This window comes from Marmota marmota, unplaced genomic scaffold (genome assembly GCF_001458135.2).
Source record: "Marmota marmota marmota unplaced genomic scaffold, marMar, whole genome shotgun sequence".
Classification (NCBI taxonomy): domain Eukaryota; kingdom Metazoa; phylum Chordata; class Mammalia; order Rodentia; family Sciuridae; genus Marmota; species Marmota marmota.
Window position 1 is genome coordinate 18536524 of NW_026000057.1, and position 26345 is coordinate 18562868.

A 26345-nucleotide genomic window follows, 5' to 3' on the forward strand; every position below is an offset into this window, starting at 1 on the left:
CAATCCAAAAATGTGCATTTGACACCAGGCTATGTAGTCAAATAATGCAAAAGAAAATATCAGAAATATGACTCAATAGCTGAAGTATTAAGCTATACTTAATATAGTATAGCTTATTAAGTATAAGACTTACCTTGAATTTGAAAAAAAATATTTTTCTATACTTTTTGTTAAATAATTAAATTTTAATTATAATTAGGATCCTTAGTTGCCCCAATATAGTATATGCAGCTTAGAAACCACAACGTAACAGAAGTACACAATAAGGAAGTAAAACATTTGCCTATTAAGAAAAGACTAGTTTCAAATTTGGCCTCATCTGAATAAAGTGGTCAAATTCAGAAAGGTGCTTATATTTTTACAAAATTAGCTTCCCACCTTACAACTCACAATGACTTTATGTTGCATCCTTGATTATTAAAAAATCTTTGAGTCAAAAATATTTTTAATCTAGTTTTTACTAGGTATAAATATTCTTTCTTCAAATAGATTTATAATTTGAGTTTCTAAGATGATTACTTAATAAACCATGATCCATGTTTGTGAAAGATATCATTTTATATTTTTTAAAACCATGAAAACCCATAAAATAATTTATAATTATAAAAGTTGAAGTACTTCATTAAAGTATAGACATAGAGTCATTAGGGAATTTATAGTTCATCTTTAAGCACATACTTTTGAGGACTAAAATTCACATACTGTTAAGGCAATGTTAAAGCAAATATAAGGATGTATTATTTCATCCAGTCAGTAGTAGAGTTATGAAACACTTTAAAGAGTTGAACAGGCTGAAATCATGCATGGTTATCAAAAGGAAAATTTAGATAAATTCAAAAATACCAAAACTTTAATTTTTAAAACCAAGAAATGTTTTAGTGGCATGTATCCAAAAAATGAAGTTGGTATTTATAGTAAAAAATAGATTTCAAAAATATCAGAAAGTATATGTATTAGACATTTCATTTCAAACACCAAGGTGATCGCTAAATAAAAATTTAGGTAAGCCTGTATCATCATGGCTGTTATTTCACTCTCCTTCTTCCTAATAAAGTACACAGTATTCCACATAATTCAAAGCCCTTTCTTCCCTTTTTATTACAAGGAAGGATAATGATAAACAACATCTCACACTTCTCTGGAGTGGTATGAGCAACCCCTACTATATTTTACTGCTCTCTGCATTTTTTGCTTCAAGAATGTGTTTCTCACATTATTTGTACAATAGGAAAATATTTGACATATTGGTTTGGGTTCCTGCTGTTCTCCAAAGAGAAGGCCTCTTCCCAAAATGAGGTAATAAAGCTTACAAATTAGGGAGAGATCTAGGATGTATCAAAACAAGGTTAAGATTTACCACTTGTAATAGAATGTCTGATTATATACAATGACTATAGAAAAAAAATGAATTATTGTGGCACATATAAACCTACCCTTCAGGACTTTTGGGAATACAGTCCTATTCCTTGAGTAGGTGGAAAGGCAAAACAGAAAGTCAACCACCAAGTTAATGAAAATGCACATTTTTAGTTCACCATATCTTATCAAATTGCCTGTAGCATGGTTGATTTAAAGTTTGGTAGAGCTTTTGACTCTAAGTTATCAAGAATATACTTGTTTGATTCAATACTTTTTAGTCTGTACAGTTGTAAAAGTATTGTTTTTCTGCTTCTTGGGTTACATGTTCTAGCTTAAATATTTTCTTTTTAATTTAGTCTTTCCCTCCATGTTTTTGAAATTTACTAGCAGGATTTTTACTTGAACATTTTCTTATTAGCTTTTGTTTTCTGTAAGACAGTGCTTATAAGTTCTTTTCTTCACACTGAATACTTTTCAAATGTTTTTGTTCCTTGAATTTGTTTGAGACATAATATTTGTACATCTTTGTTGTACTTCATATATGTATACAATGGGTATAATCAAATAGGACAATGACATTTCTAGCTCTTCAACTTTAATCTTTTAAGAATTTCATGATCTTATTTTCTAGTCATTTTGAAATAAATAATAGATTGTTTAAACCAATAGTTACCCTACTGTGCTAAGGAAGAACCAGAAGAAATACCTTACTCTTAAGTTTTGGTGCCTTTTATTACAGTGATACTATATCACTATAGTATGTTGATGATAGTTATTTTGGGTCATATGGTGGTTTCATTCTTAGTTTTTTGACAAATCTTCATACTGTTTTTTAGAGTGGTTGCACCAATTTGCAGTCCCTCCAGCAATGTATGAGTGTAACTTTTTCCTTACATCCTTGTCAACGCTTATTATTATTTGTATTTATGACAATTGTTATTTTGACCAGAGTGAGATGAAATCTCAGTATAGATTTGATTTGCTTTCCCCAGATTGCAAGGGATATTGAACATTTTTTCCTACATTTATTTTCCATTCATTTTGCTTATTTTGAGAAATATCTTTTTAGTTTGCCCATTTCTTGAATGGGTTATTTGTTTCTTTGTTTTTGTTGTTAAGCTTTTTGAGTTCTTTAAGTATTCTGGATATTAATCTACTGTCAGAAGAGTAGCTAGCATTCTGTAGGCTCTTTCTTCATAATATTTACAATTTTCTTTGCTGTAGAGAAGCTTTTTAATTTGATGGTATACCACTTATTGATTCTTTGTTTTCTTTCTTGCACTTTTGGGGTCATGTTAAGGATGTTGGTGCTTGTGCCAATATGTTGGAGTCTTGACCCTATGTTTTCTTCTAAAACTTGAAAAATTTCTAGTATAATTCTTAACCCTTTGATCCAGTTCGGTTTAAATTTTGTGCAGGTGAAAGGGCTATAGATTCATTCTTCTACTTATGGATATCCAATTTTCACAGCACCATTTGTTAAAAAATGCTACATTTTCTCCAACATATATTTTGGGTACCTCTTTCAAGTATGAAATAACTGTTACTGTGTGGGTTTGACTATGGCTCTTCTATTTTATTCCACTGGTCTTCATGTCTGTTTTTATGCCATTACCATGCTGGTTTTGTTACTATTATAAAAATCAGTGATGCCTCCAGTATTGCTCTTATTGCTCAGTAAAACTATTCTCAGTATTTTATTCTTCCTAACAAGTTATAGGACTTTTGTTTTTCTTTTCTGGTTCTGTGAAGAATATTATTGGTGGTATTTTGATGGGGATTGCATTGAATAAATATAACACTTTTGGTAATATGATGATTTAGACAACATTAATTCTGCTTATCTAAGAATATGGAATGTCTTTCCATCTTCTACAGTCTTCTTCAGTTTCTTTCTTCAGTGTTCTGTAGTTTTCCTTGTCGAGGTCTTTCACCTGATTAGTTAGATTAATTCCCAAGTACTTTATTTTATTTTACTTTTTAGGTTATTGTGAAATGGATAGTTTTCTTTCTCAGTAGAATCACTATTGGAATAATGAAAGCTATTGATTTATGTATGTTAATCTTGTATACAGCCATCTTGCTGAATTTATCAGCTTTAGAAATCTTCTGATGAGTTTTTGGGTCTTCTAGATAGGATCATGTCATCAGCAAATAGAAATAATTTTACTTATTTTTCTATTTATATTCCTTCAATTACCTTCTTTTGCTTGATTCCTCTGTCTAGAGTTTCAGGGACTATATTGAATAGCAATGGTCAGAGTGAATATTCTTGCCTCATTCCTGATTTTAGAAGGAATGGTTTCAGTTTGTCTCCATTCACTATGTTGGCTTTGGGTTTGTCATATATTATAATCTTTATTATGTTGAGACAAGTTCCATCTAACCCTAATTTCTTGAGCACTTTTAATTAAGATGGGAAACTACTCTCTTTATAGCTCCATCCCTATCCCTTTCAACTGAGGATATCACAACTATATATTTTATATGTTGTATGTCTAATATATAAACCAATAATTCTTTTAAATGCTTTGTTCTCTTAAATTATGTAAAAGTTATAACATAGAAATGGAAGTTATACTATTAGTTTATGAACTAATATTTTAATATTATTGTTCTCAAATCATGTAGAAAAACCCAAAATAATCTTAATTATCATCATTGCAGAAACATAAAAAAATTATAAAATAACATAACTTCTTAATTTTATCATTATATTAAATTTAGTTCAAATTAAAACTTTATCACATAAACTTATACAATATTCCATTTCAACTTTTAACTCCTGTATATGCACATAGACAAGCTGCACATCAATGCCCACCAAAATAAGTATAGAAAAATTTGGTGAGAGATATTATTCATAATATTCCAAATTTTTATATACTCTAAGTGTCCATTAACAGCAGAATGATATATAAAAATTCAGTTGATTCTCATTATTTCTGAAAGTCATTATATAAAATCACCATAAACACTGAATTGCTGAATATTACACTATTGTTCCTAAGGAAAGTAGATATTCCTTGAAGCTTCTGGCCACAATAATTTAATCAACAAATCAAAACATAATATATAGAGATATAGCTAAGATATATGTTTAAGCATACCTTCTTTAATATATATTATTGACCAATTAAAATGGATCTCATCACCAACAATACTATAATTCATGCCTGAACAACACTTACAATTAGGTATATCACAGCTTTACATTTAGGAATACTAGGCAGTGTTTCAACCCTATAGTTAAAGCTCATTTTGAACACTAAAATTATCCCAATAGCATAAAAATGCAAAACAAAACAAGTTATCAAATTAATTCTGATGGGAATGTGTATGTCCAATAATCAAGTTTTTGTGACTATGAATATATTTTTGAGATTATAAGAAATTTTAAGTATATGATTTATAAATTCAGAATTCTGAAATAACAATATTCAGTGCTAGCCAGTTTACCTACAACAACAAAAGAAAGAATTATACACAAGACACATAAAAGCAAAACTTTGCATTAGGTACAAATAGCTTAATTCAATTAATAAAAATTATATGTTTCCATGTAGGTAATGTTCAAAATCTGGCAATACTTAAATATAGTGACAAACATTTACATAATTTTTATTTCTGGATGGGCAATATTTAGAAAGAATAATACAATATTATTATTTTAATAACAACATCATAAGGAGAACATGTTTGGCCTGAGGCCTAATTCTCTAACCAAGAAAAATGTAAGTGCTAGATTCTAGGCCAAATCTCTACAGTCATATTGTATCAGAATATAATTTTTACCCATTTTATCAATGTATAAGGTCTTCTATGTTCTCTTGAGTATTTCATAGTTATAATAGGTACTTAGAAAATTGATATAATTTATGTGATCATTACCATAGCATTTGAACATTTTTATTATCAATACTTTCTATTAATTTTAAATTTGACATCATTGTCTGAAGGTGGAATTCTATTAATAATAAGTGATGTTAACTTTTCCCACTTTTAACTATCTAGTAGGTAATATATATTCATTGGGTGTATGTCTCCAGATAAAATTAAACTTAAAGACCAGTCTTGATAATTCCTGAAATGTACATAAAATTCTTAATTGCTGGCAGAGTCTTGATCATCCTAAACTAAATGCTTCTGATTTATGCTGGTATATACTACAATGGAAATTAAAAAAAAAAAAAAAAACAACTGGTCAAAAGCCAGAAGTCTTAGAATCACATACAAAACAGGTGAAATATATAGCAATATTTAACTTTATAGTAGATAGGGAACCATTAGTTCAGATATTCATGATAAATGTGTAAGCTTTGAAGCCTTATAGTTTTCTAGCAGAATACTTTTTCATAAATTTACTTATAATTGTACAGTTTATTTAAAAATTATAAATTGAACCATTAGACTGATTATCCACTGTGAATTCCTAACCGTGGAATTATTAGAGCCTTCTAGTAGAAATACTTTCATCCTTTTATTTCTTTTATTTATGATATTCAATACACCTCATAATAGACAATCAATAAGTGAATGTAAGATGGAAAGATGAATATTTGGATGGATTGGTGGATAGATGTATGGATGAATCCCCTGAAAGCTGTTTATGAATATTAGAATCTTCATAGTCCTACTTTTTCAAAAATAGAGGATTAATTTCAACCAATACTTATTAAAAATTCTGTATAAGTGAAGGAATGCATGGTTCCGCTGTCTTTAAGAAATTTTGATGTTCAATGGGTATATATAGCACTTCACATCTCTACATCTGCTATTAATGTTTTCCGTTCATATAACACTTAAAAATTCATCTAATTCTTAAAATAACTATAAGATATATAGTCATTATTCTTATTTAGCACATTACATGTATCTAAAGCTGTTTTAAGTTTCTTTCCTCTGACTGATAAGGAATAAATCAAGACATTCCAGGGCCCACTTTTGGAGGCAGGTCATTTGGATACCTATACTGCCCAATGATGATTATGATTTTGAATTCAAGTAAATTTCCCAAGTAGTTCAGCCTTAGAAAGAGCAAATGATGAAGCAGTTGGTGGCTGAAAATGGAAGTGTGAATTGAACAGATTGTGAAAAGATCACCATGGCAATGTTTATTAGAGATTATTTTTCCTATCACTGGCCTATGAAGATACTTATTATTTTTTTTTAACTATCTAGTAAATTCTTCTACATTCCTATTTTTTATTAAGAGACTATTGTCTCAGCTTTTGCTAAGAATACAAAAATAAAGATTTTCTTCTAGTTCTATAATAATAATTAGGAATGTTTTATTAGACCTTGAACTGGGCCTTTCCTTACTTGGGACAGAATAAGAAACTTGCAAAGATGATTTTTGTGGAAACAGTCATGTTAATGCTATAATGTATTCATGAACCTAATTTTTTTTAAAGTATATTTAAATAGCTTCCTTAAGAACAGAATGCTTCTCAAAGAATTGAAGGAGAAGACAGATTCCAGAAAATGTAAGTATTTTCCAATTATCTAGGTAAAAAACACATTATTAATGACAATCAAAATGATAATGTACAAGTTACATGATAGCTGACAATTCAATTAATGTAAATGATTTCCAAAACTCACTTTCAAACATAGCAATCATTCATACCTGAACAACTTTTTGGGACTGCACATCAACGATAAGGACTCTGTCCAAAGTTGGCTGTGCAACATAAATGAACTTGTCTTTGACATTAACAGCAGAGGCCCACACACATTTCTGAACTTCATCTTCCTCAGCTTTGGGACAGACTTCATCCTGTAATTTAGGGAAAAGGTAGTAAAATTCACATCTTAAATTATAGAACAGGCATGAGAATTTCGTGGATAAAATTAATGTTTTGTGCTTTATTGCTTTCAGCATCAAATGTTAAACATGTCTATAGAAAGTATTAAATAAAACAGCATGTAGAGTGTATTTCACTTCATTAAATATGTATGGAAATCAATGTGAAATTGGTTCCTTTAAGATAAATCTTACGTCCTGAATTACTGATTTTTATAGTTCAATGCAGTGCTTTCATTTTTTACTACTTGGTTATAACTCAGCAACTTCAGAAAAACATAGTAAGCCCAGTATTTTCTCTCCAATTTTCCGAGTCTTTACTTGCTTTAACAGAAAAATATCACATTAATGCATATTCAAATCTTCTCAGAATATTGATGACTACCCCCACCAAGGCATTTGAATAGTCTTGTCAAAAATCCTAACTGGTTTTAATCTTCTAATTTGTTGTGAATCAGAAGCTTAGAAAAATTGTTGTAAAGGAATTATTCACAATGGCTATTTTATTATTCAATTTGATATAGCAGTAAAATTTTACAAAATCCTTTAATCTACCCACATCTTTTTGTTTTGTCTTTTTTTTTTTGGGGGGGGGTACCCAGGATTTAACTTAGGGGTACTCAATCACTGAGCCACATCACCAGCCGTATTTTGTATTTTATTTGGAGACATGGTCTCACTGATTTACTTAATGCCTTACTTTTGCTGAGGCTGGCTTTGAACTCGTGATCCTCCTGTCTCAGCCTCCAGAGCCACTGGGATTATGGGCATGTGCCACTGCACCCGGCTAAACTACCCATGTCTTTTGACTTTACTCTTTTGCTCTAGAATTGCTTTCTGGTTGAAGATTGTATGCTTTGTGTGAGATGATCATAAATGAGGCAAAAAAAAAAAAAAAGAAAAGAAAACCCTCCATTTCCTTCTGTCCTTAATTTTGTTCACAAATGATTTTTGAGGGAATTCATAAGTCTGTGATTCAGGGAGAAAAATCATAAGTATATGAAAAATGTCATTTAGCTCATGATTTATATTTCCATGTGTTTCTTTAATTTACTCATGATCCTTTCAATTTACTTAAAAATTAGAAAAGTCACTAAGACTGTTCATAAAATATATGTGTGATAATAAACATGTATTTATATAATGATAATTATTCCAGAGTTTCATTTGACTTATTATTTAGCTCTTATCATTAATAACTAATGTCTAATTTATTTGATTTGTATGTTCCAGTTATTACTTGCTTAGCTGTTACAATAATACCCTTTTTTTCCCTAATTTTTGTAAAAACAGTTTTTCTTTAGAGATCCCATTTACCATTTGTGTTTAATATGCATGAAACAATCAACAACACTTTGAAAGCCAGGGACATGATAGTATATGCATGTAATTACAGCTAGTTGGGAAGTAAAACAGGAGGATTATTTGAGCCCAGAAGTTTCATACCAGCCTAGACAATCTAGTGAGACCCCCTTTCAAGTAAGAGAAAACACATTTTGTCAATATCATTAAACATGTATTTTTTATTTAAAGATGATACTGATGGAAGATATAAACCACATTTGACATTTGGAAATTAAGTTAAATATCTAATAATATAATCTTTCTAGGACAGCATGATCATTATCAGTGGTTTTCCTATTTACATAGAAAATAATGTGAATAACATAGCGCTTTTAAATGAGATAGTTGTGATCTGTTGCTTATGTTTTCTAAATATCCGATCTAATTCAGGAAGCACATAGTGGACCTACTTATTTTTCAGATCTAGTCCAGCACTGCACGGTTCAGGAACATGTAACAATAGTGCTGTCCTCGAAACAGCAAAAGTTGTTCCAGGCTTCCTGGACACAAGCAGAAACCCTGCAAACTAAAGCACTTAATGTATGACTGATTCAGGTAGCTCTGGATTTGTAAAATGAACTCCATTTTAGAGAGTGCACCTTAACTATTGCAGTGTGACTATAAGTGGGGTCAACACAAGTGACATCCATGGCATCCTTTAAGCAATAACATAAACCTGAGAGCAAAATTCTGTCCTCAGAACCTGCTCAGAATAGAGTACAACATTGAAATCTAATTTATTAATTCCTACAAAACATTTTTTTTTCCTGTGGAAAACTTTGCTTCAAAAATATACTGGATGTTGTTGACAAGGGCTCATTTTGTTAGGAACAAACAGTACATAAAATATGTACTTGAGAGATATGAAGAGTGGGGAAAAAGTGAAATCTAAGGTTGATGAAAGGCTTTGAATATAGTGAAATTGTTTATAAGTTCTTTGCTGTTGTGTAAAAACTACCAAACAAACCTGCCAAAATAATGAGAAAAGTGTGACTGACCTGACACATAGCTGTCAGACAAACAACTGCTGAAACTAGAAGCAATTTGTACCCCTTTGTTTTTCTGCAAAACTATTCAACAGTAAAATAAACTGCTCTTCTGGGAATTATTTTCTGTTAGTATATTGTCCCCATAAGACATTCCTGACCAGACCTACAATCATTTTTACAAAGCCATTAAATTTTTCCTGATAGTCATACTGAATTTTCTTTGATTTCTTGATGTCATTATTTCTGATTACAGCCAATTATGACCTACTTCATAATAGCACTCTTAGTTTTTCAGATTACATATATTAATACTTATTTATATGGATGGGAATTGTAGATAAATGTTTTTCACAGGCATTAGGCATTTAAAGAAAAAAAAAGAAGATAAAAATAACAGATAAAAATAAGATTAAATAACACATAATGAAGAAGAAAATTACCAGGAATTATATCAAAATATTATTGAGAAGAATTTTATGAAATGTATACTACCACTTAGAGTGAAAGAGTTAATAAGATATTAGAACTAATGAGGATGAAAGTTGGTAAGAAAAAAAAATACAATTCTATATGAGGACTTATTCCTGTTGGGCCTTTTTCATATTAAGTCACATATTTTCTGCAGATTTATTATCTTTTTCCCAAATTTTAAAGGTCTATAAGATATATTTCAACTGGTGGTATAAATTTTAATTTTACAATTACAGTAGTGTTAATGTACCTGCTTTGTTAAACCTAACTGTGTCAAAGAGACAAATATATCCACTTGTCTTCTATTAGAATCTTGTCATTTTTACTTGTTATCCTTATTACCCATTAAAATGCTTTGTCCTCAAATTTCCACTTTCCCTTCCTTTTCCTAATCCATCCCCTCCTGGTATATCTGTATCACTCTTGGAGAAGATAAACGTAATTTGAATAATCACCTCTATTTTCCTTGCATCCAACTCCACAAGTTCCTGATATAACCCCTTCTGATTCTCTCCAATCTTAGAAGATTTGTGCATCATTCCCTATTTTTTGAAAGACTTACACTACATTTTATTTACAACTTTATTTTGTTTCCAAGAATTCAAGCATGCACCTTTCCTCCAAACTTAAAAAATTATAATACAACTTTAATTGGATTCATCTGCTTTCCCTTCCAACCATCCATCTCATTCTCTTCACATTGTTGAAAAGCTTTCTAGAATGTTACTTCCATTTCCTGAATTTTCACTCTAAACACATTTTACCTTGAATTGCTTTCATTATACTATTTATTCTAAAGGAGATGTTTTCGAAGACACTAGTGGGCTCAGAATTTCCAATCATTAGCCTTTAGTTCTCTAGGGAACTAGAAGTTGAGTACTTATTATGTGAAGGATACTGTGCAACGTCATGTCTATAAGTGAATTATGAATGTGCCTCAGAGCTGCAATATGATTCCAAGTTGCTGCTTTGGGCTGTTTCAACTACTGGATTTCTTGTGAAATGTTCTTTTGTTTTTGTAAGGCAGGAATCAGCAAATAAGGGCCTCCAAAACAAATTTGGTCCATTATCTATTTTGTGTGATCCAGCAGCTAAGAACATTGTTTTAACAATTGGGAAAAAAATAAAAATAAAAGAATGTCACAATTTCATGACATATAAACAGTGTGTGATATTCAGATTTATATAAATAAAGGTTTATACAGACACAGATATACACTCATTTATTTAAATAATGTCCATGTATACTTTCATGCGGCAAAGATAATCACTATAAGAACTATAAATCCTAAGAAATTTACTCTGGCCAATAGCAGAAGTAATGTTGCTGACCTCTGTTTTAGTATACATTCCTTCTCTAGGTATTATTTTAGTCTTCTAAGTTAAATTCTTTTGAATGTGGTGACTTCTTTATTTTCTGTTCCCTAATTGAAGCTTCAGGAATGCGATAGCTTAGACTTCAGTTCTCTGCTCTATTTCTGTTACATTAAATACCTCTGAAGGCTCATTCATTCAGATTATCTGATTACTATTATAATTAGATGACATCCAGAGAGTAATCTCTTGTTTTCCCATTCATCAGGGCTTCTCCTTTCCATCTCTTTCCAGAAAATACTTGTTATATGGGTTCATTAAAATAGAAATATAAAGTAAAAATTAAGTAAATTTAGAGTAAAAATTAAAAAGGAAGTATTAAAGGTGATCCAAATTTTAAACAAAGAAATAACTCAAAGAAAAAGTGAAATATTTGTATGCATCAGCACAGACAGATGATCAGAGCTGGTTTACATCAGGGAAGTTAAAAAGATCAAAGTTGTTTAGACTATTAGATATAAAGTAACAGAATAGACTGGACAATAAAAATAATGTCTAAATTTGCATATAGGACAATAACATAGTTTGTTCTATCTTTTAGGGAAAAAAGGAAAAATATAAACAAATTTAACTAAGGATCAGTGGAACTAGGAAGATGGGGAAACTACACAGTGCTGAAGTGCTGAGAGCCATTGCCAAGTAGGAATGACACATCGCAATTTTTTTGTCAGCCTACTCCATGTTGCTTAGAGGAAGGACTCTCCATGGTGGACCCAGGTCATTTGCAGTGACTTTGCATGAAAGGTGACCTTGCTCAAGGACCAGGGCAGATCAGGGTTTAGGGTGGATCAGGGTTTAGGGCGGATCTGGATTTAGGGCTTTCCGGGTTTAGGGCGGTTCCAGGTTTAAGGTGATTCCTGCTAGGAATAGGGCGTATCCTGCTGCCTCAAGCGCCCGCCCACTCCTTGAGTTCCTGTTGAGTTCTCGCGGGATTCAGAGAGTATTTTGGGATGCAGAGCCCAGTGGAAGTGTGGATTTTGCCCAGAACGTGTTTGTAGAGTGCCGGTGTGAGTTCGGGAATAAAGAATTGCTGTTTGAATCTACAAGGCTGTGAGTGGCTCGTGATTTTGTGCCCAGCCAGACTGTGGCACTGAAGGAAAAGAGATGGGTCAGGGTTCTGTTGGATAGAAAAAAGCAAATCTCTGATTCTATGATAATTTGTATTGCCAACATGTTATGCAAGTACTCAGTTATAAATGAAAACCAGTGGAATCAGTACAACAAAGAACACAACCATACATATGCAAGAAATAAGATGGCTTAAGATACATGCACTCAGCTTGGGCAATGAATTAGGCAATTTTGTGGAGCCACCCAAGATCATAGAGACTCCTGGACAGATACATACTGAATGGAAAGGTATGTTGATAAAGGAAGTGAAAGAAAGTTTGATGTTTAATAAATATGTGTGTAGAGGCATTTATGTTGGAAAACTTGAAAAAATATTGCAGATCTGGTTCTTTCACTGATTTAGTCATTACATATTGAAAATAGACCTATTTTAGTTTTTTTTTCATTGTTACCTTTTTATGCTACTCTACCTCTGAACTTGGCAGGGAGTTCCCTCTCTTGGTAGCAATTAAAAATTTGATTGGGATGGTTGTTCTTATGACTGCCAATTATGTGAGTCAATTGCTCTCCTGGTTTCTTAATGTCAAAAAAATAAATAAGGTTGCTGCATAGGATAAAGAAGAATTAATCACCAAGTTCCTTCTATTTTTCTAGAGTCTCCCTCAATGATTCTTTAGTAGTGTGTCTCTTTTGGGAAAAACAAAAAAAAAAAAATTAATTAAGAATTAATTTTAACAACTTAAAATTTATACATTAATCTCCATTGTTCTCCAACATATGTCATGTGCTTTAACCAGACTATCTCCTTACTATTTCATAAAAATGATTTTCCACAGCAAATGAAAACACACAACCCATTTTTAAATTAAAATTTCAATCTACTGTGGGCAGACATATTTCCAATTTATATATAATGCATCCCTAACTACTATGGGTCTTAGTGATTTTTCTTTTCTCTGAACTCTAATAGAATTTATATTTGTGACACACAGTTCAGCATGTAATCAAATTGCTATTTAATCAATTGATTAAATTGAATCAAATTGCCATTCAATTTGGCTTATTTCATATTTGATTGTTAGCCTTTCATTCACAATTAAAAAGTTACTCTTGGCTATTCCTGTAAGTCCATATTTGCTAAATGTAATAGTGAAGTATAATATTTGTTCAGTAAATATGTGCTTAAGTCTCAATTATTTTAGCCAAAGATTCGACACAACACAAGAAGTGCTGCACAATCCTCAATCATGCCATTAAACACTATGTCTTGTTATCCAGAATCACTGAGGAAATAAAGTCAAGAACAATGCCAATCCAAATGTGACCTTGGGACTGCAGGTTATTTGGTGTACCATTTGTTGTCAAGCAGAAAATAACATGGAAATGGCAAATAGACATCTCCAACATTTATAGCCATTTGATATTATACAATATCTATGTATGTGCTCAGAGGACCTGTTTTCTTGAACAGGATTTAGGCCAGTTGGGGTATAGTTGAAGCCAGAGTTAGACTGGCAGCCAATATAGATAGGTAAATCGAGTCAGATCAGATCCAGTCAGGCCAATTTTGAGTGAGTCCCAGAAAGTTGGAGACTATCTCTTGAGGGATTGAAATGTTAATTCCTTTAGAGCCCTACTCCAAGAACTTCTTCCTGCTCCAACCCATTGTTAAAATAATCTGTCCCAGGAATTGCTCCTCCCTACAGGAAGCTCTAAGGTTGTTAATTAATGTGTCCTTGGCTGCTGCATCCTGCCCTTCCTCCTTCAGCCCACCAGTTTGCCACCTTTTGGCCATCCCACAGAGCATTTCCTAAGCCTAGTCAAATGCCTAGTCACAAACACAGGAAGGAGAAATATAAGGCGGAGAAGGCAAGAGAACAAAGGAAGCCTAGGACACATAAAAAGGGCAGAACACCTCCCTTCTTGGGATACCACAATACCAGCTATGGCTGCCTTCTCCCTTACCAGAGAAGTCTGTTACCCCTTTTTAAATAAACCCTGCTTTATATGCTTACCTCAGCGTGCTTTTCTAATGTTCAAACTTAAACATGTGAGAAAGTAAAACTCTTCACCAATAACCAGCGGTATAGTTGTTGTGAAGTTTAACTGAAGGATTTCATATGGTAAAAACTAACTACTAGTTTTAAAAAAAAGTAGATTGAGCCAAAAACAATGTAATTCTTTCCCACAAAGAATTTGAGAAACACTGAATAAGCTTTCTTTTCTAGCTATCTTTTTTCTCTCAATTTTTCTTATATATTTATATATATGGAAATATATATCTATATCTATATCTATCTATCTATCTATCTATCTATCTATCTATCTATCTATATCCCAAAAGGTGTTACAGCCTAAGTCCATGGTATAAATAAAAAGGTGAATAATAGAATACTTAGAAAAAAGTAGTGAATACTTTATCAAAAACAATATAGTTTAAATAATAGTTCTGGATGAACATTTATTCAATTTGTCACAAATCATGGCAGATAAAACAGGAGTTCGTTTGTATTGGATCAGACTTTTTAGGTCTAGATTTCCATATTTCTCATAGCTTTGTAGAAACGTGTGCATGGTGTGGATGTGTGTGTATGTAATCTAGGCTGAGTTATTCACAAACACATAGGATATAATGTTTTATTTTATTTTAAAAAAATGACTTTACAATACTACATTAAACAATTTAACAGTGATGGATATCTTCCCTTTTAACCATTTTTAAAGGCGCTAAGATTAAAGTACTTTTATCACTTTTTAGTTTATAAATTAAGCCACTGATAGTTTATAAACAAAGTAACATTCTTTGATAATAATTTTAACATAATTTATATTATTTAATGGTTAGTTGCTATTACAAATAAACATTTGATTTCTTTTAGTTATATTGTGAAAGGACACTAGATAATCTATATACAAGTGTATTTTCTACATTTTTGTCAGAGAGGAATCATGAGAAAAGATATAGCATCTTTTTTAAATCTTTAGAAATAAGTATTATCTTAATAGAAAAATGTTGCTCTGCTCCTACCTTCATTTTAGGTGGAAACTCTAAGATAAAAGTTACATTTTCTTTGTCCACCCTCTGTAAAATTATATACCTATTATACATTTTCTAAAGAATTTATTTTTCTTTCTCACTTTTTACCTGACAAATTAAATATTGTCCAGCTACATCATCCATTTCAGGAAAATCCCTTAGAATAAGGACATGAAAACAAGATTAAAAGAAAATTAACTAAAACTGATCTTGTGACTTAGTTGAATTCAAATCCTTAAAAAATGTTCATAGATTATAAAATCAGTATGATGCTATGTACTACTATCTTTTAATTTTTCAAATAATTTCACATGTGAACTCTCCAATGTAGTTAAATTTTTGTGAAAATATGCTAGCAGATACCTGTAGTTTTAAAGTTACAAATTAAAGATTAACTATTTTCTTATGAAAATGATACTAGATAGAGGATCTTTAACATGATATGCCATTCTCCTCTGTTCCTACATAAAGAGCAAATTTTTCATATTAAAAATAGAAGTGAAATAGGACCAATTGCTGCTTTTTTCATGATGGAAGGAATTACACTTTGGAGAGAGCCAGCACAGAGATCCAGTTTCCACAGAAACACTGTGGTAGTGTTTTCAGGCAACTCAGTGATACTGCCAGTAGTTGTGCTTCTCCATATGCATCTCACATTACATTTCCTTTAAAGCTGTACAGATGAGATTTAAAATAGAATGCTGCACAGGCAGTCATGTGTAAATCTACACTTATGTCTTTAAGGCAACTCAGCTGATCTTGGGAAAGGTATTTAAGTTAGAGGAAATGCAGTAGTATTATTCTCTCCTTTGTGCCCCCATTGTACCTATGTCTATAAAAGGAGCTTTCACATATGAGTGAGTTTATGATTTATAGATTTGCTGCATTCTTGTCTTTTTTCCCTCCTTAGGACCTACCTATCACAAAGCCTGGCAGGAATAACTCCCGACAAAGATCTGTGGATTAACAAGTAAACAAACCTCATCTAAGAAATGCATGAGTGGTAATATGGATAATCACTGTTATGTAGTTCAAAATTAGATCATGGTGAATGAAAAAAGAAATGTACACATACACAATAGAATATTATTCAGCCACAAATTAGGAGGGAATCCCATCATGTACAACACAGGTGGAATTGGAGATCATTAGGTTAAGTGAAATAAGCTAAGTTATAGCACATGATATCACTCATGCAGGAAATATAAAAATATTGATCTCAGAGAAGTTGAGAGTAGAATGGTAGTTATCAGAGTGGGGGGAGGAAAAGGTGGGGAAAGGCAGATTAGGTACTAAATTATAATCAGGAGTGAGACTCTCTAGTGTGCAAAATAGGGGGATTCTAGATGATGATAACGTATAGCACATTTCAAAAAGCTTGAGGATTTGTAATGATTTTGCCATAAATAGCCGATAATTGAGTAGATTTGTTTACATTGATTACAACATTATACAATGCATATATACATCAAAACCTGACATCTCATAAATATGTACAAGTTTTTATATATAATAATTTTAAAATAAATTTAAATAAAATAATTAAACTACTGCAGAAGAAAACTACCAGAGATTCCATTAAAAATAACTCCATATTGCCTTTATGAGTTATTCAATATGAAATATTTATTTTAAAATATAGCCAGAAACATAAATTTTATATGTGTGTTAAATTACACCTTTATGAGTTATTCAATATGAAATATTTATTCTAAAATATAGCCAGAAACATAAATTTTATGTGTGTGTTATGATATAATTGTGTGCTGACTTGTACATGTGCAATTGTATAAACATTGGTAGCTGCTAGAATTCTGTTGTTTTCTAAAATTTAGAAATAATTATTTAGTGTAGTTCATTATATTGGTGGGTAAGACCTAAACAACTATTGACTTTCCCATTACTTTGCTAAATAATGTATAATATCTCCTCTAAAAGCTGATAATTTACTGAACCATGATTTCCTTTCCTTTCTACCTCCCAAATAATTAAAAGTATTATTGGTGACCTATATGAAATACAGAAAATAATTAAATAAACAAATGCCTTCACCATTAAATTTTCAGAACTATTTTCATGATCTAAAAAGTAAACGAGGAATCAAACAAGTGTTCAAAAAATTACAGAGAAATAAAAATTCTGAAAAAATATAAGGACTATAGGGTTAAGTAATCATTAAAATAATAAACATATCCCACAAAAACTTTGAAATTAAAGTTAAACATAGTATAAAAAAAAGAAAAATTAGGAATTATGTAAACAAACATCAGCTTTCCCACAGTAACACCAATAGAAAATATTCAATATTGATAATTCAAGATATATCACTGCAAAGCAAATTATTTAAAGTGATAAACTTGATTGCATGGAGTGAAACTGGCTTAGGCAGGCATGACAGAAGAAACAACTATTTATTATGATAAGTTCTTTCATTTTCTTTTTGCCATAAATATATTAATATAAAAATATTAGACACTTTTTTGTGAATACAAAATATACTTTGGAATACTACAGTTTAAGTCACATATAATAAGATAAATTTGTGTCACTTTGTAAATCTCAAGTACAATTTTTTTATGATTAACGATATCTGTTATCGATGGTGTTTCTATCAGTTAAAACTCTTCAAATTACCCTTAAAAAGTAATTCTTGAAAAATTCTGGTAACCTTAACTACATTTCTTTCTAAAGTATGTGGAAGTTACCTTTTTGTGTGTATAAGTGGGTGCTTATTACTCATATAAAAATGTTTGTAAATATTGGCCATGGATTATCTGAGACACACGATTCTTGTCACATTGTTTGGTATTTGGCACAAATCTCTGAAAAGGATTTAATTTACTGTTTTAGATAATGTTTCTGGACTTCCTTAATAATGCTGTATTACTCCATTGGACGCTGTTGCACACTTTATAAGCTTTGCCACTGTTGCACCTCCTAATGCTTAGCTTATATACTGAAGTCTGATAGAAATGCAAAGTGAGAATTGTAAAACAGTGTGATTTTAAATAAAACATTAAAAGACCTTTTTAAATCTAGCACTTCAATGACTAATTTCATAAACTTATTTCTTTTGAAATCTACAGAATAATCTTCTAAGGAATATTTATAAGCAGTTTACATTACTTTCCTTAGGAAACTCTTCATAGGATATCATTGTAACTACAAAGGGACAAAAGCTTAATTTTTTATCATTCTATAATTCTTTCTAAGTTAAGCCATGTTTGAATAGAGACCCACAGAGAAAAGACTAAGTGGGGAAACATTTTGATTACCTTTCTGGCATGTTGAATGAAAAAGTTGTTCACTGATTCATGGGGAAAGGAATTGTCCACATTGTGAGAAAGGGTTAGTGTTTTAACAAGTATTTTTGTGGACCAAGTTTGGAAAAGTAATAATTGGATTAGAAACAGAATGAAGGAAAAATGGTAATTGGAAGTATTACTAAGGGAATTCACACATGCCCCCAAGGCTGTTTTCCTCCAGAGAAGGAGGGAACACCCTCAGAGAAAAAGATGTGGACTACCACATTCCCCATTTCTAATTTCAGTGTCCGTTTTTTAATATCTAAGTATTTTGGACACTGCGGACAGCATATTCCTATATACAAATCTTATACTAATAAAGTACTAATTTTCAAATGCAGAAATTCTAAAACCAGAATAAAAGCATTTTAGAGATTCATATCAGACTTCTTGTAATAAGGATAGTGAATTCAGTTGATACTCTTTGATATCATTCTAATTAGCATTAAAACTAGGAATAGGCCAGGCATGGTAGCACACTCCTGTAATCCCAGTGGCTTGGGAGGCTGAGGCAGGAGGACTGTGAGTTCAAAGTCAGCCTCAGCAATTTAGCTAGGCCTCAAGCAACTCAGTGAGACTCTGCTCTAAATAAAATATTAAAAGAGTTGGGTATGTGTGGCTTACTGGTTTAGCACACCTGAGTTCAATCCTCAGTACCAAAAACAAACAAAAAAACAAACTGGGAATAGAACCTTTAAGTTCTATAATATAGAACCTATGTACAATAAGACAGGGGTGGTTTTCTTTAAAGCTCTTCTAGGACATTAAGAATACATAACACCATGGTGTTTGTGAAGAAGAGCATTTAGATCTATAATAATCCAGATCTATAAGCATAGAAGTTGACTGTATTTAAAGACCATTAAACAATAAGAGAGTGACAGATAAGGATGACACCATAGTTGAAAACCAAAAGAGTGAAAAAGTAGGCAATGTTGGAAAAGATTGTCATTTTTGACCTTGTAATTTTAAACATCTTTTTCCAAACTCATTTCAGTTTGAGTTTGAATCCATAAGTCTGACATAGAATTCTATTTTCTTGAAGTTCATATTCTAGGCAACAAGATGAAATCCTGTATAAGGCTAAGATAAATATAGCAAGAATCCTATCTAGTAAAACCACAGAACAAAAAAGGGGGAAAAAGTGAAAGAATATCTGAAAGCTTGTTTATGAATCCTCACCAACTCACTCTCAAAAGCTGAAACCTAATGTTATCTGACATTGCACCAAAATTGAATTTTTATTTAGAGCAAACCATTAGCATCTTCTGAGAGGTTTGCTGGAAGATTCTATATTCTAAATATATCAGCTTTTATCTAAAATTTACTTATCAACAAGTTATAATGGGAATAGTGCTACAATTCCCTTAATGTTGAAGCAAATGTCAAAAATACTATATCCATGTTTAATTCTTTTTTGTGGGGAAAATGATTCCAAAAAAACCTCATTTTCCCTACTTGGACTCAAGAGATTTATTTTCTACAATCAGATAAACTAGCTTCATTCCTATACTAGAAATTGTCTTCTACAGTATATCCACACAGAACCATTTGACCATGTGATTCTGAATTAATAAACCCATGAGGTTAATTTATCCTGAAACAATTCAATGATGAAGTATTCTATGAAACATTTACCACTAACACAGAAGACAATGGTTTTGTGAGAATTGTAAAGTAAGATAAAATATTATCATGGGTAAGAAATTAGATGTATGCATCTACATCTTTAAACTTAGAGAATGCTTAAGAAAATGAGTAGGAAAGACCATAAGCAAGAGAATACTTATTAAAGTCATTTTAACCAATGTTTCTTGACCATTTGTTATGTCTAAGGCATTGTACTGAACTTGTTAGGAACACAAACATGAATTAAACCTAGTCCTTGAATGCAAGAGAGGAAAGGTAAAGGCGGGTTATGTATATCCACTTGCCTAGGTCATAATACCCAGTTGTTTGGTAATATACTTCTAGCTCTTATTGTGAAGGTGCTTGTGCAAGTGGTTAATATTTAACACCAGTTAATTTCAAGTGAAACAGGTTACCCTCCATAGTGAACATGGGTCTCCAAAGAGCGAAAATGGGGAATCTCCCTCAAGGCTTCAACATAGAATTTCTGCTTGAGTTTTTAGTTTTTAGTTAAAGTTTTACAAACTTTAACCTGAAGGCTACATTCATTCATGCTTTATCATCCTACTCTGACCTGTGCAGTTTGGACTCTATATTTCCAGGAGCTGTGACTTGGCTGATGTAGTAACTTAGTTTGTAGTAATGAGAAATTTGTCACTGCTTTGTCACTATTAATGTGTACATTAAATAAGAGTAATCTGATGGGAAGAAATAAGCTAAATTTGCCATCATTTTAATCTCTTCTTCAGTTTTTTTTTTTTTGGGGGGGGGGTTGTTATCTGGGATTGAACCCAAAGGAACTTAACCATGGAGCCACAGCCATAGCACACTCCACCTTTTTTTTTTTTTTTTTGAAACAGAACCTCACTAAGTAGTTGAGGCTGTCTTTGAAATTGGGATCCTCCTGCCTCAGCCTCCTGAGCTGCTGGGATTACAGGCATGTGCCACCATGCCCAGCTTCTCTTTAATTTTTAATTTTATAGAAAATCGTATAAAACTTTTTGTATATAGGTCTTCATATGTACATTATATATATTTGTTTTTCCTGCTTACATATTTTGCTTTGATTTAAATAATTAATTGATACCATATTCAGAATTGTCTGTTTGCATTGAAATGAATAAATATGGATAATTTTTTTGTTTTACTGTTTCAGAATGATACCTCATTAAGTCTTCAAGGGAACAGAAATTCAAGTAAATAAAGTTCACATTCCTTTGCATCAGACATGTGACAAAACTAACACATCAAATTTTAGCTTGTTTTTCAAGTTTAGATTCCTAATGTTTAATTATCTTATCCAGAGTCATCAAAAATGTTATGGAAAAAAAAAACATTTTTTAAGAATTGCATTACATAATCTTATGGTTTAGATATGAGGTGTCACCCCAAAGCTAATTTCTGAGATAAATAAAAACCTTCAGAAGGGATATAATGACATTATGAAAGGCATAACTTAATTGATGGATTAATCCACTCATGAGTTAACTGGCCAGTAAATATAGTCATATAGGGTTTGGCTGGAGGAAGTAGAGGGGGTTGCCTTTGGGGATTATATTCTGTTTTGGGGTTTAGCCATGGTGTTCTGTCTCACCTTGAACCCCTAGTGATAGAGTCAGCCATCTATGAACTGAGACCTCTGAAATAGTGAGCTAAAATAGACTTTTCCTCTGCTAAGTTGTTCTTGTTAATATTTTGGTCACAGCAATGCAAAAGCTGCCAAAATACATGATATGGAGTCATAATACACTGGAATAGCACACACGTAGGAAGGAAAAATATTCTCTCCAAATTTGCAAATCATATTCATGAGGTCACAGTTGCATGATAAGGAGTAACACATTATCTTATTAGTATTCACAAATGAAATTTAAATGCCATGAGAAATCTGTCAGTGAGCTATGAAACTACTGATTCTAATCAGAATCAGAGAGGAACACTGCTATAAAAAAATTAGTCTGATTTTAAATAATCATTTTGATATGATTCTTCCTGTATCTGCATGTTCACCTAGAACTCTCATCCAGGCATTTTTTTTAAGAAGCATGAATTTAACATTAAATAAATTATTTACTTTTTGAGAAGCAAAAATGTATATCTTTATTCATGTGTTTATTATTCATATATATGCACATAAACATAACTTATTAAAAATGAATTTAGAATTATAAGGAATATAAAAGAAAGTTACATCAGTATTTTAAAATGCTTCTGTACTTGAGAAGATATAATAACAAAAAACGGGTAGATCTATTTATTCATTTAATCTATGAACAAACATATTTTTTTTACTCATATACCATGGCCATGTGAATTTTAAATATGACTCTCAGGAGAGGATTCCTTGATAAGGTTCCTCATAGCTAATCTTATTTTGGGTGTTTATAGTACTTGTGTAGGAACACATACATAGCATGAACAATTTTAGTATTCCATATTGTAGTGTACACAAAAATTTATCTGGAGATATATATATATATATATACCCACAACAATGAAAAAAAATTAAGTACTTATAAAAATAACAGAATGTCCTTAATATAAATAATCAATACATATATTTCCAGAGCTTTTATTTTTTTCATTTTCTGAATTTGATACCCAAATTTGTATATTAAAATTTCTATGGTTAAAAAAATGAATCAATATAGGATTTGATATCCTCTAACTTAATCTAAATTTTCCCATTCATTGAGACCCCATGAATATAATGAAAAAAATCAACATTCATAAAGCATATAATATAATCTGACTTCCCACAAATTATTCACATGCCACTTTCCTTCATTTTATTAAAATAATAATCATCTTAAAAACAGAAGTTAGGGGAAGTTATTTCATGTTGTTTATTCTTGAAATTTTGCTTTTATCACCTTCACTGTAATTACAAACAAGTATTTATGAGTATACAATATGTTGTTTTATTTTTCTTTTCAGATACAAAGATTCACAGAGCAACAGTCAATATCACAGATTTAATATTTTCCTTCTAACACAAGTTTCACATATGTATAAGTTTCACTGTATTTTCAAAACATAATTCTACTTGAAAAAATTGCTACATAAAACTGCAAAGGAATGTTTTCGATACTTGCCTGAAATCCAAGGAGCTTTTCACTAGGCTTAATGTGCCTTTGAAATTCACATTCTATGGGTTGTATCACTTTGATTCCATCTTCATAAAAAACATAGAACATGTTCCCAATTCCCAGACCTTAAGAACAAAAACACATTCAAAAGTTCAAAATAAAATTATCAGAAACCTTTACAACAAAAATTCAGTGTCCCTCATATTTCTAACAGGAGATCAATTCATCAAGTTGTGTAACATTAATAAAGCAAACCACATAGGACTTTCACTGTATGCTGGAACCACTTTGTGATATTATGCAGACATTCTGCTTTATTCTTCCTGTTCTGCAATTCAGTGATTTTTTAAATATAATTCAATAAATGATTCATGCATTTTAAAAGAACTATAAATGGAATTATAAACTCTTTGACACATACATTCTGTTGGATACCGACCTCCCTTAATGTAGGTGTTGATTAGGGGGTAAAAATAATCACTGAAGAATCAGTGTTATTCTCTTATTTTTATTAGAGTTCACTGGGGTAAATTAAACCTCATTCTTTGTGTGAGTTTAATTCACATAAAGATTTTTAGGGACAAAATACCAAGTGTATTTGATTTCAGAGAATATATATTTTCCAATCTATTTTTGTCAAAATAATCCTATATAGGTATTCACATATTAGTTTTATACTGGCAATTTTGAGGTTCTATTTCTGTAATTAGAATGAATTAATATTAAGCCCTAGAAGAATCTCAGTGTAATGATTTAAATCATATTTTTAATTTTGTCCCCACTGTATAACTGGCTGTGTGGCATCACAGAATTTATCCACACCTAGTGGGGGAAGGGGGCTACAAGGTTGACACCTGCAGTGTAGTTGGGATTAACCAAGGACTGAGCCTAGAGAGCTTCCACATATTCATGCACACCTGTTCTATTGTTTTCTCTGCTTTGGCTCTGTTTCGATGTGCTCAGCTCTGAGCCCATGCAGTCTTCCTTTTCTGATCCTAGACTGCATAGCTTCTTTCTCCAGTTGTACTGATTAGTTCAATCAAATTTATTCAGCCTAATTATATCTTACATAATTTCATGATAGTACATGCTCTTTGAAAGATTGAGGATAATATTGAAATCTTATAACTTGGAAAGACAAGCAATTGTTGCTTAAAATGCTTAAATGTTAAAGAGATCTATAGGGAGAAAGATAATTTATTTAAATACAAATAAATTCCTTCTGCATAATTTTTTTTTCAGCTGAGACCATCTGTAAGACTACCACTAAGTTTACCTCAGGCATAAATCCATGGAGGATCACAATAAAAGCTTATTGATTTGTGCAAATATTTGTTTATTGAACTTAAGTCATATTTAATCTTCTAAATAGGCTCATAGTAAATAAAAAAGTCACAGATTTCTTCCATCTAGCCATGTGTATCTATTCTTACGATTCAGAGAAAAATGTACTCAAACTTAATTGTAGCATATTCAGATTCATAAAGTGTGTATACATTTTTGTATAGAATATGACATTATTTTGATCTAGTAATATATATGCATTTTAAATAGCTTCAGATTGTTTGACACATTTTATTGTTTTATAAATAATTCACAGTACTCGTATTTCAATAATGCAGTCTTTATCAGTTAATTATGCTTTATGTTTCCAGAGAGCACTGCATTAAGATAGAATATTCCTGAACAGTAGCAGAAGTGGCAAGAACTAAATTCAAGTCATATTATTTATAAAATAAAACTTAGTACTTATCAGCTGTAATTTGTAAGTATAGTTGTGCATAAAGAAATGTAAATTCCATTCCTAAAGGATAAAACATAACAAATTCTATCAGTGTTTATGTCAAAAATTTTGATTTGTATCAGCAAAACCTGCATTTAAACATTAACATTAGATTGATATGTCCTATATATCAATAACTATCAATTTAACATTACTGGGCCCTGAGTTTTCTGGTTGAAACTTATGAAGATAAGAAAGTTGTTACATGGTGTCTGATTTTCAACTGTGCCAGTTACCTACTATGGTTGATATTTATCACAAAGCTCTTCCTAGTTTTGAATGAACATAACTGTCTTCTAATAGATCTTATAAAATTCTTCCCTACAATCATGAATTTGAGTATGTTTGAAATTAAGAATTATGGAGTCCAGATTGCTTGCAAAGTTTCTGGATATATTTCCCTCCAGCCCTCTGGATACTTTTAGCATACTATTTACTTTTATTACAATTTGTGCACAACAGAATCATTGGGATTCCACTGTGATTCATTGCACCAATGAAATTTCTGAGTTATATTTTCCTTTAAAAACCACTTAATCCACTCAAATCATTCTTTTATATCTCAAAGTCCACTCCTTGCTTTTAAATGTATGAAATCCATATAAGCATTTTTATAAAGTATAAAATAGAGATTACAAATAGAAGATGAAATATAAATACATTATGCAAGGCTGAGTTCTTGTTTTTTTATTTGATTGTTTTAGTGGAAATATAACTCCTTAGTGTTTATTAAAAAATAATGACAGCAAATACTATATATTGGTTATAATAATACAATAAATACCAATGTATTAATCATACCACTTGTGACATGATGTTTTATCTATGCTTTTAGAGCTTTCTGTGAATTTCTCCCCTCCTCACACAAGAGAGGCACTATTAGGCCATTTGTTTTTCCTAAAGCTTACTTTGTTCCTCAAAAGTATTATTTAGATTTTTAGCAGCAGAGTTTATTATCTGAACATAGGAATAAGATGTGCTTCTTTTTAAATTTGCTGCTACAACATTGAAGCCAGATTTAAAGTTAGGTAGTCAGTGTAGTTAGGTAAATCGGGTCTAATACCGAGTGAAATCTAAAATGGAGGCCA

At 31.2% G+C, this 26345-nt stretch overlaps 1 protein-coding gene across 4 annotated transcripts in view; it reads right to left on the reverse strand.

The window, feature by feature from the left end:
• Fstl5 (follistatin like 5) overlaps positions 1-26345 on the reverse strand; it is a 762470-nt gene that overhangs the window by 91176 nt on the left and 644949 nt on the right. For all 4 annotated transcript variants that reach the window (XM_048813586.1, XM_048813584.1, XM_048813585.1 and 1 more), the window contains 2 exons: positions 23481-23599; positions 6989-7138 (listed from right to left, as the gene is read on the reverse strand). In XM_048813586.1, coding sequence (XP_048669543.1) covers positions 6989-7138; positions 23481-23599 — 269 coding nt within the window. The remainder of the gene's footprint in view (positions 1-6988; positions 7139-23480; positions 23600-26345) is intronic.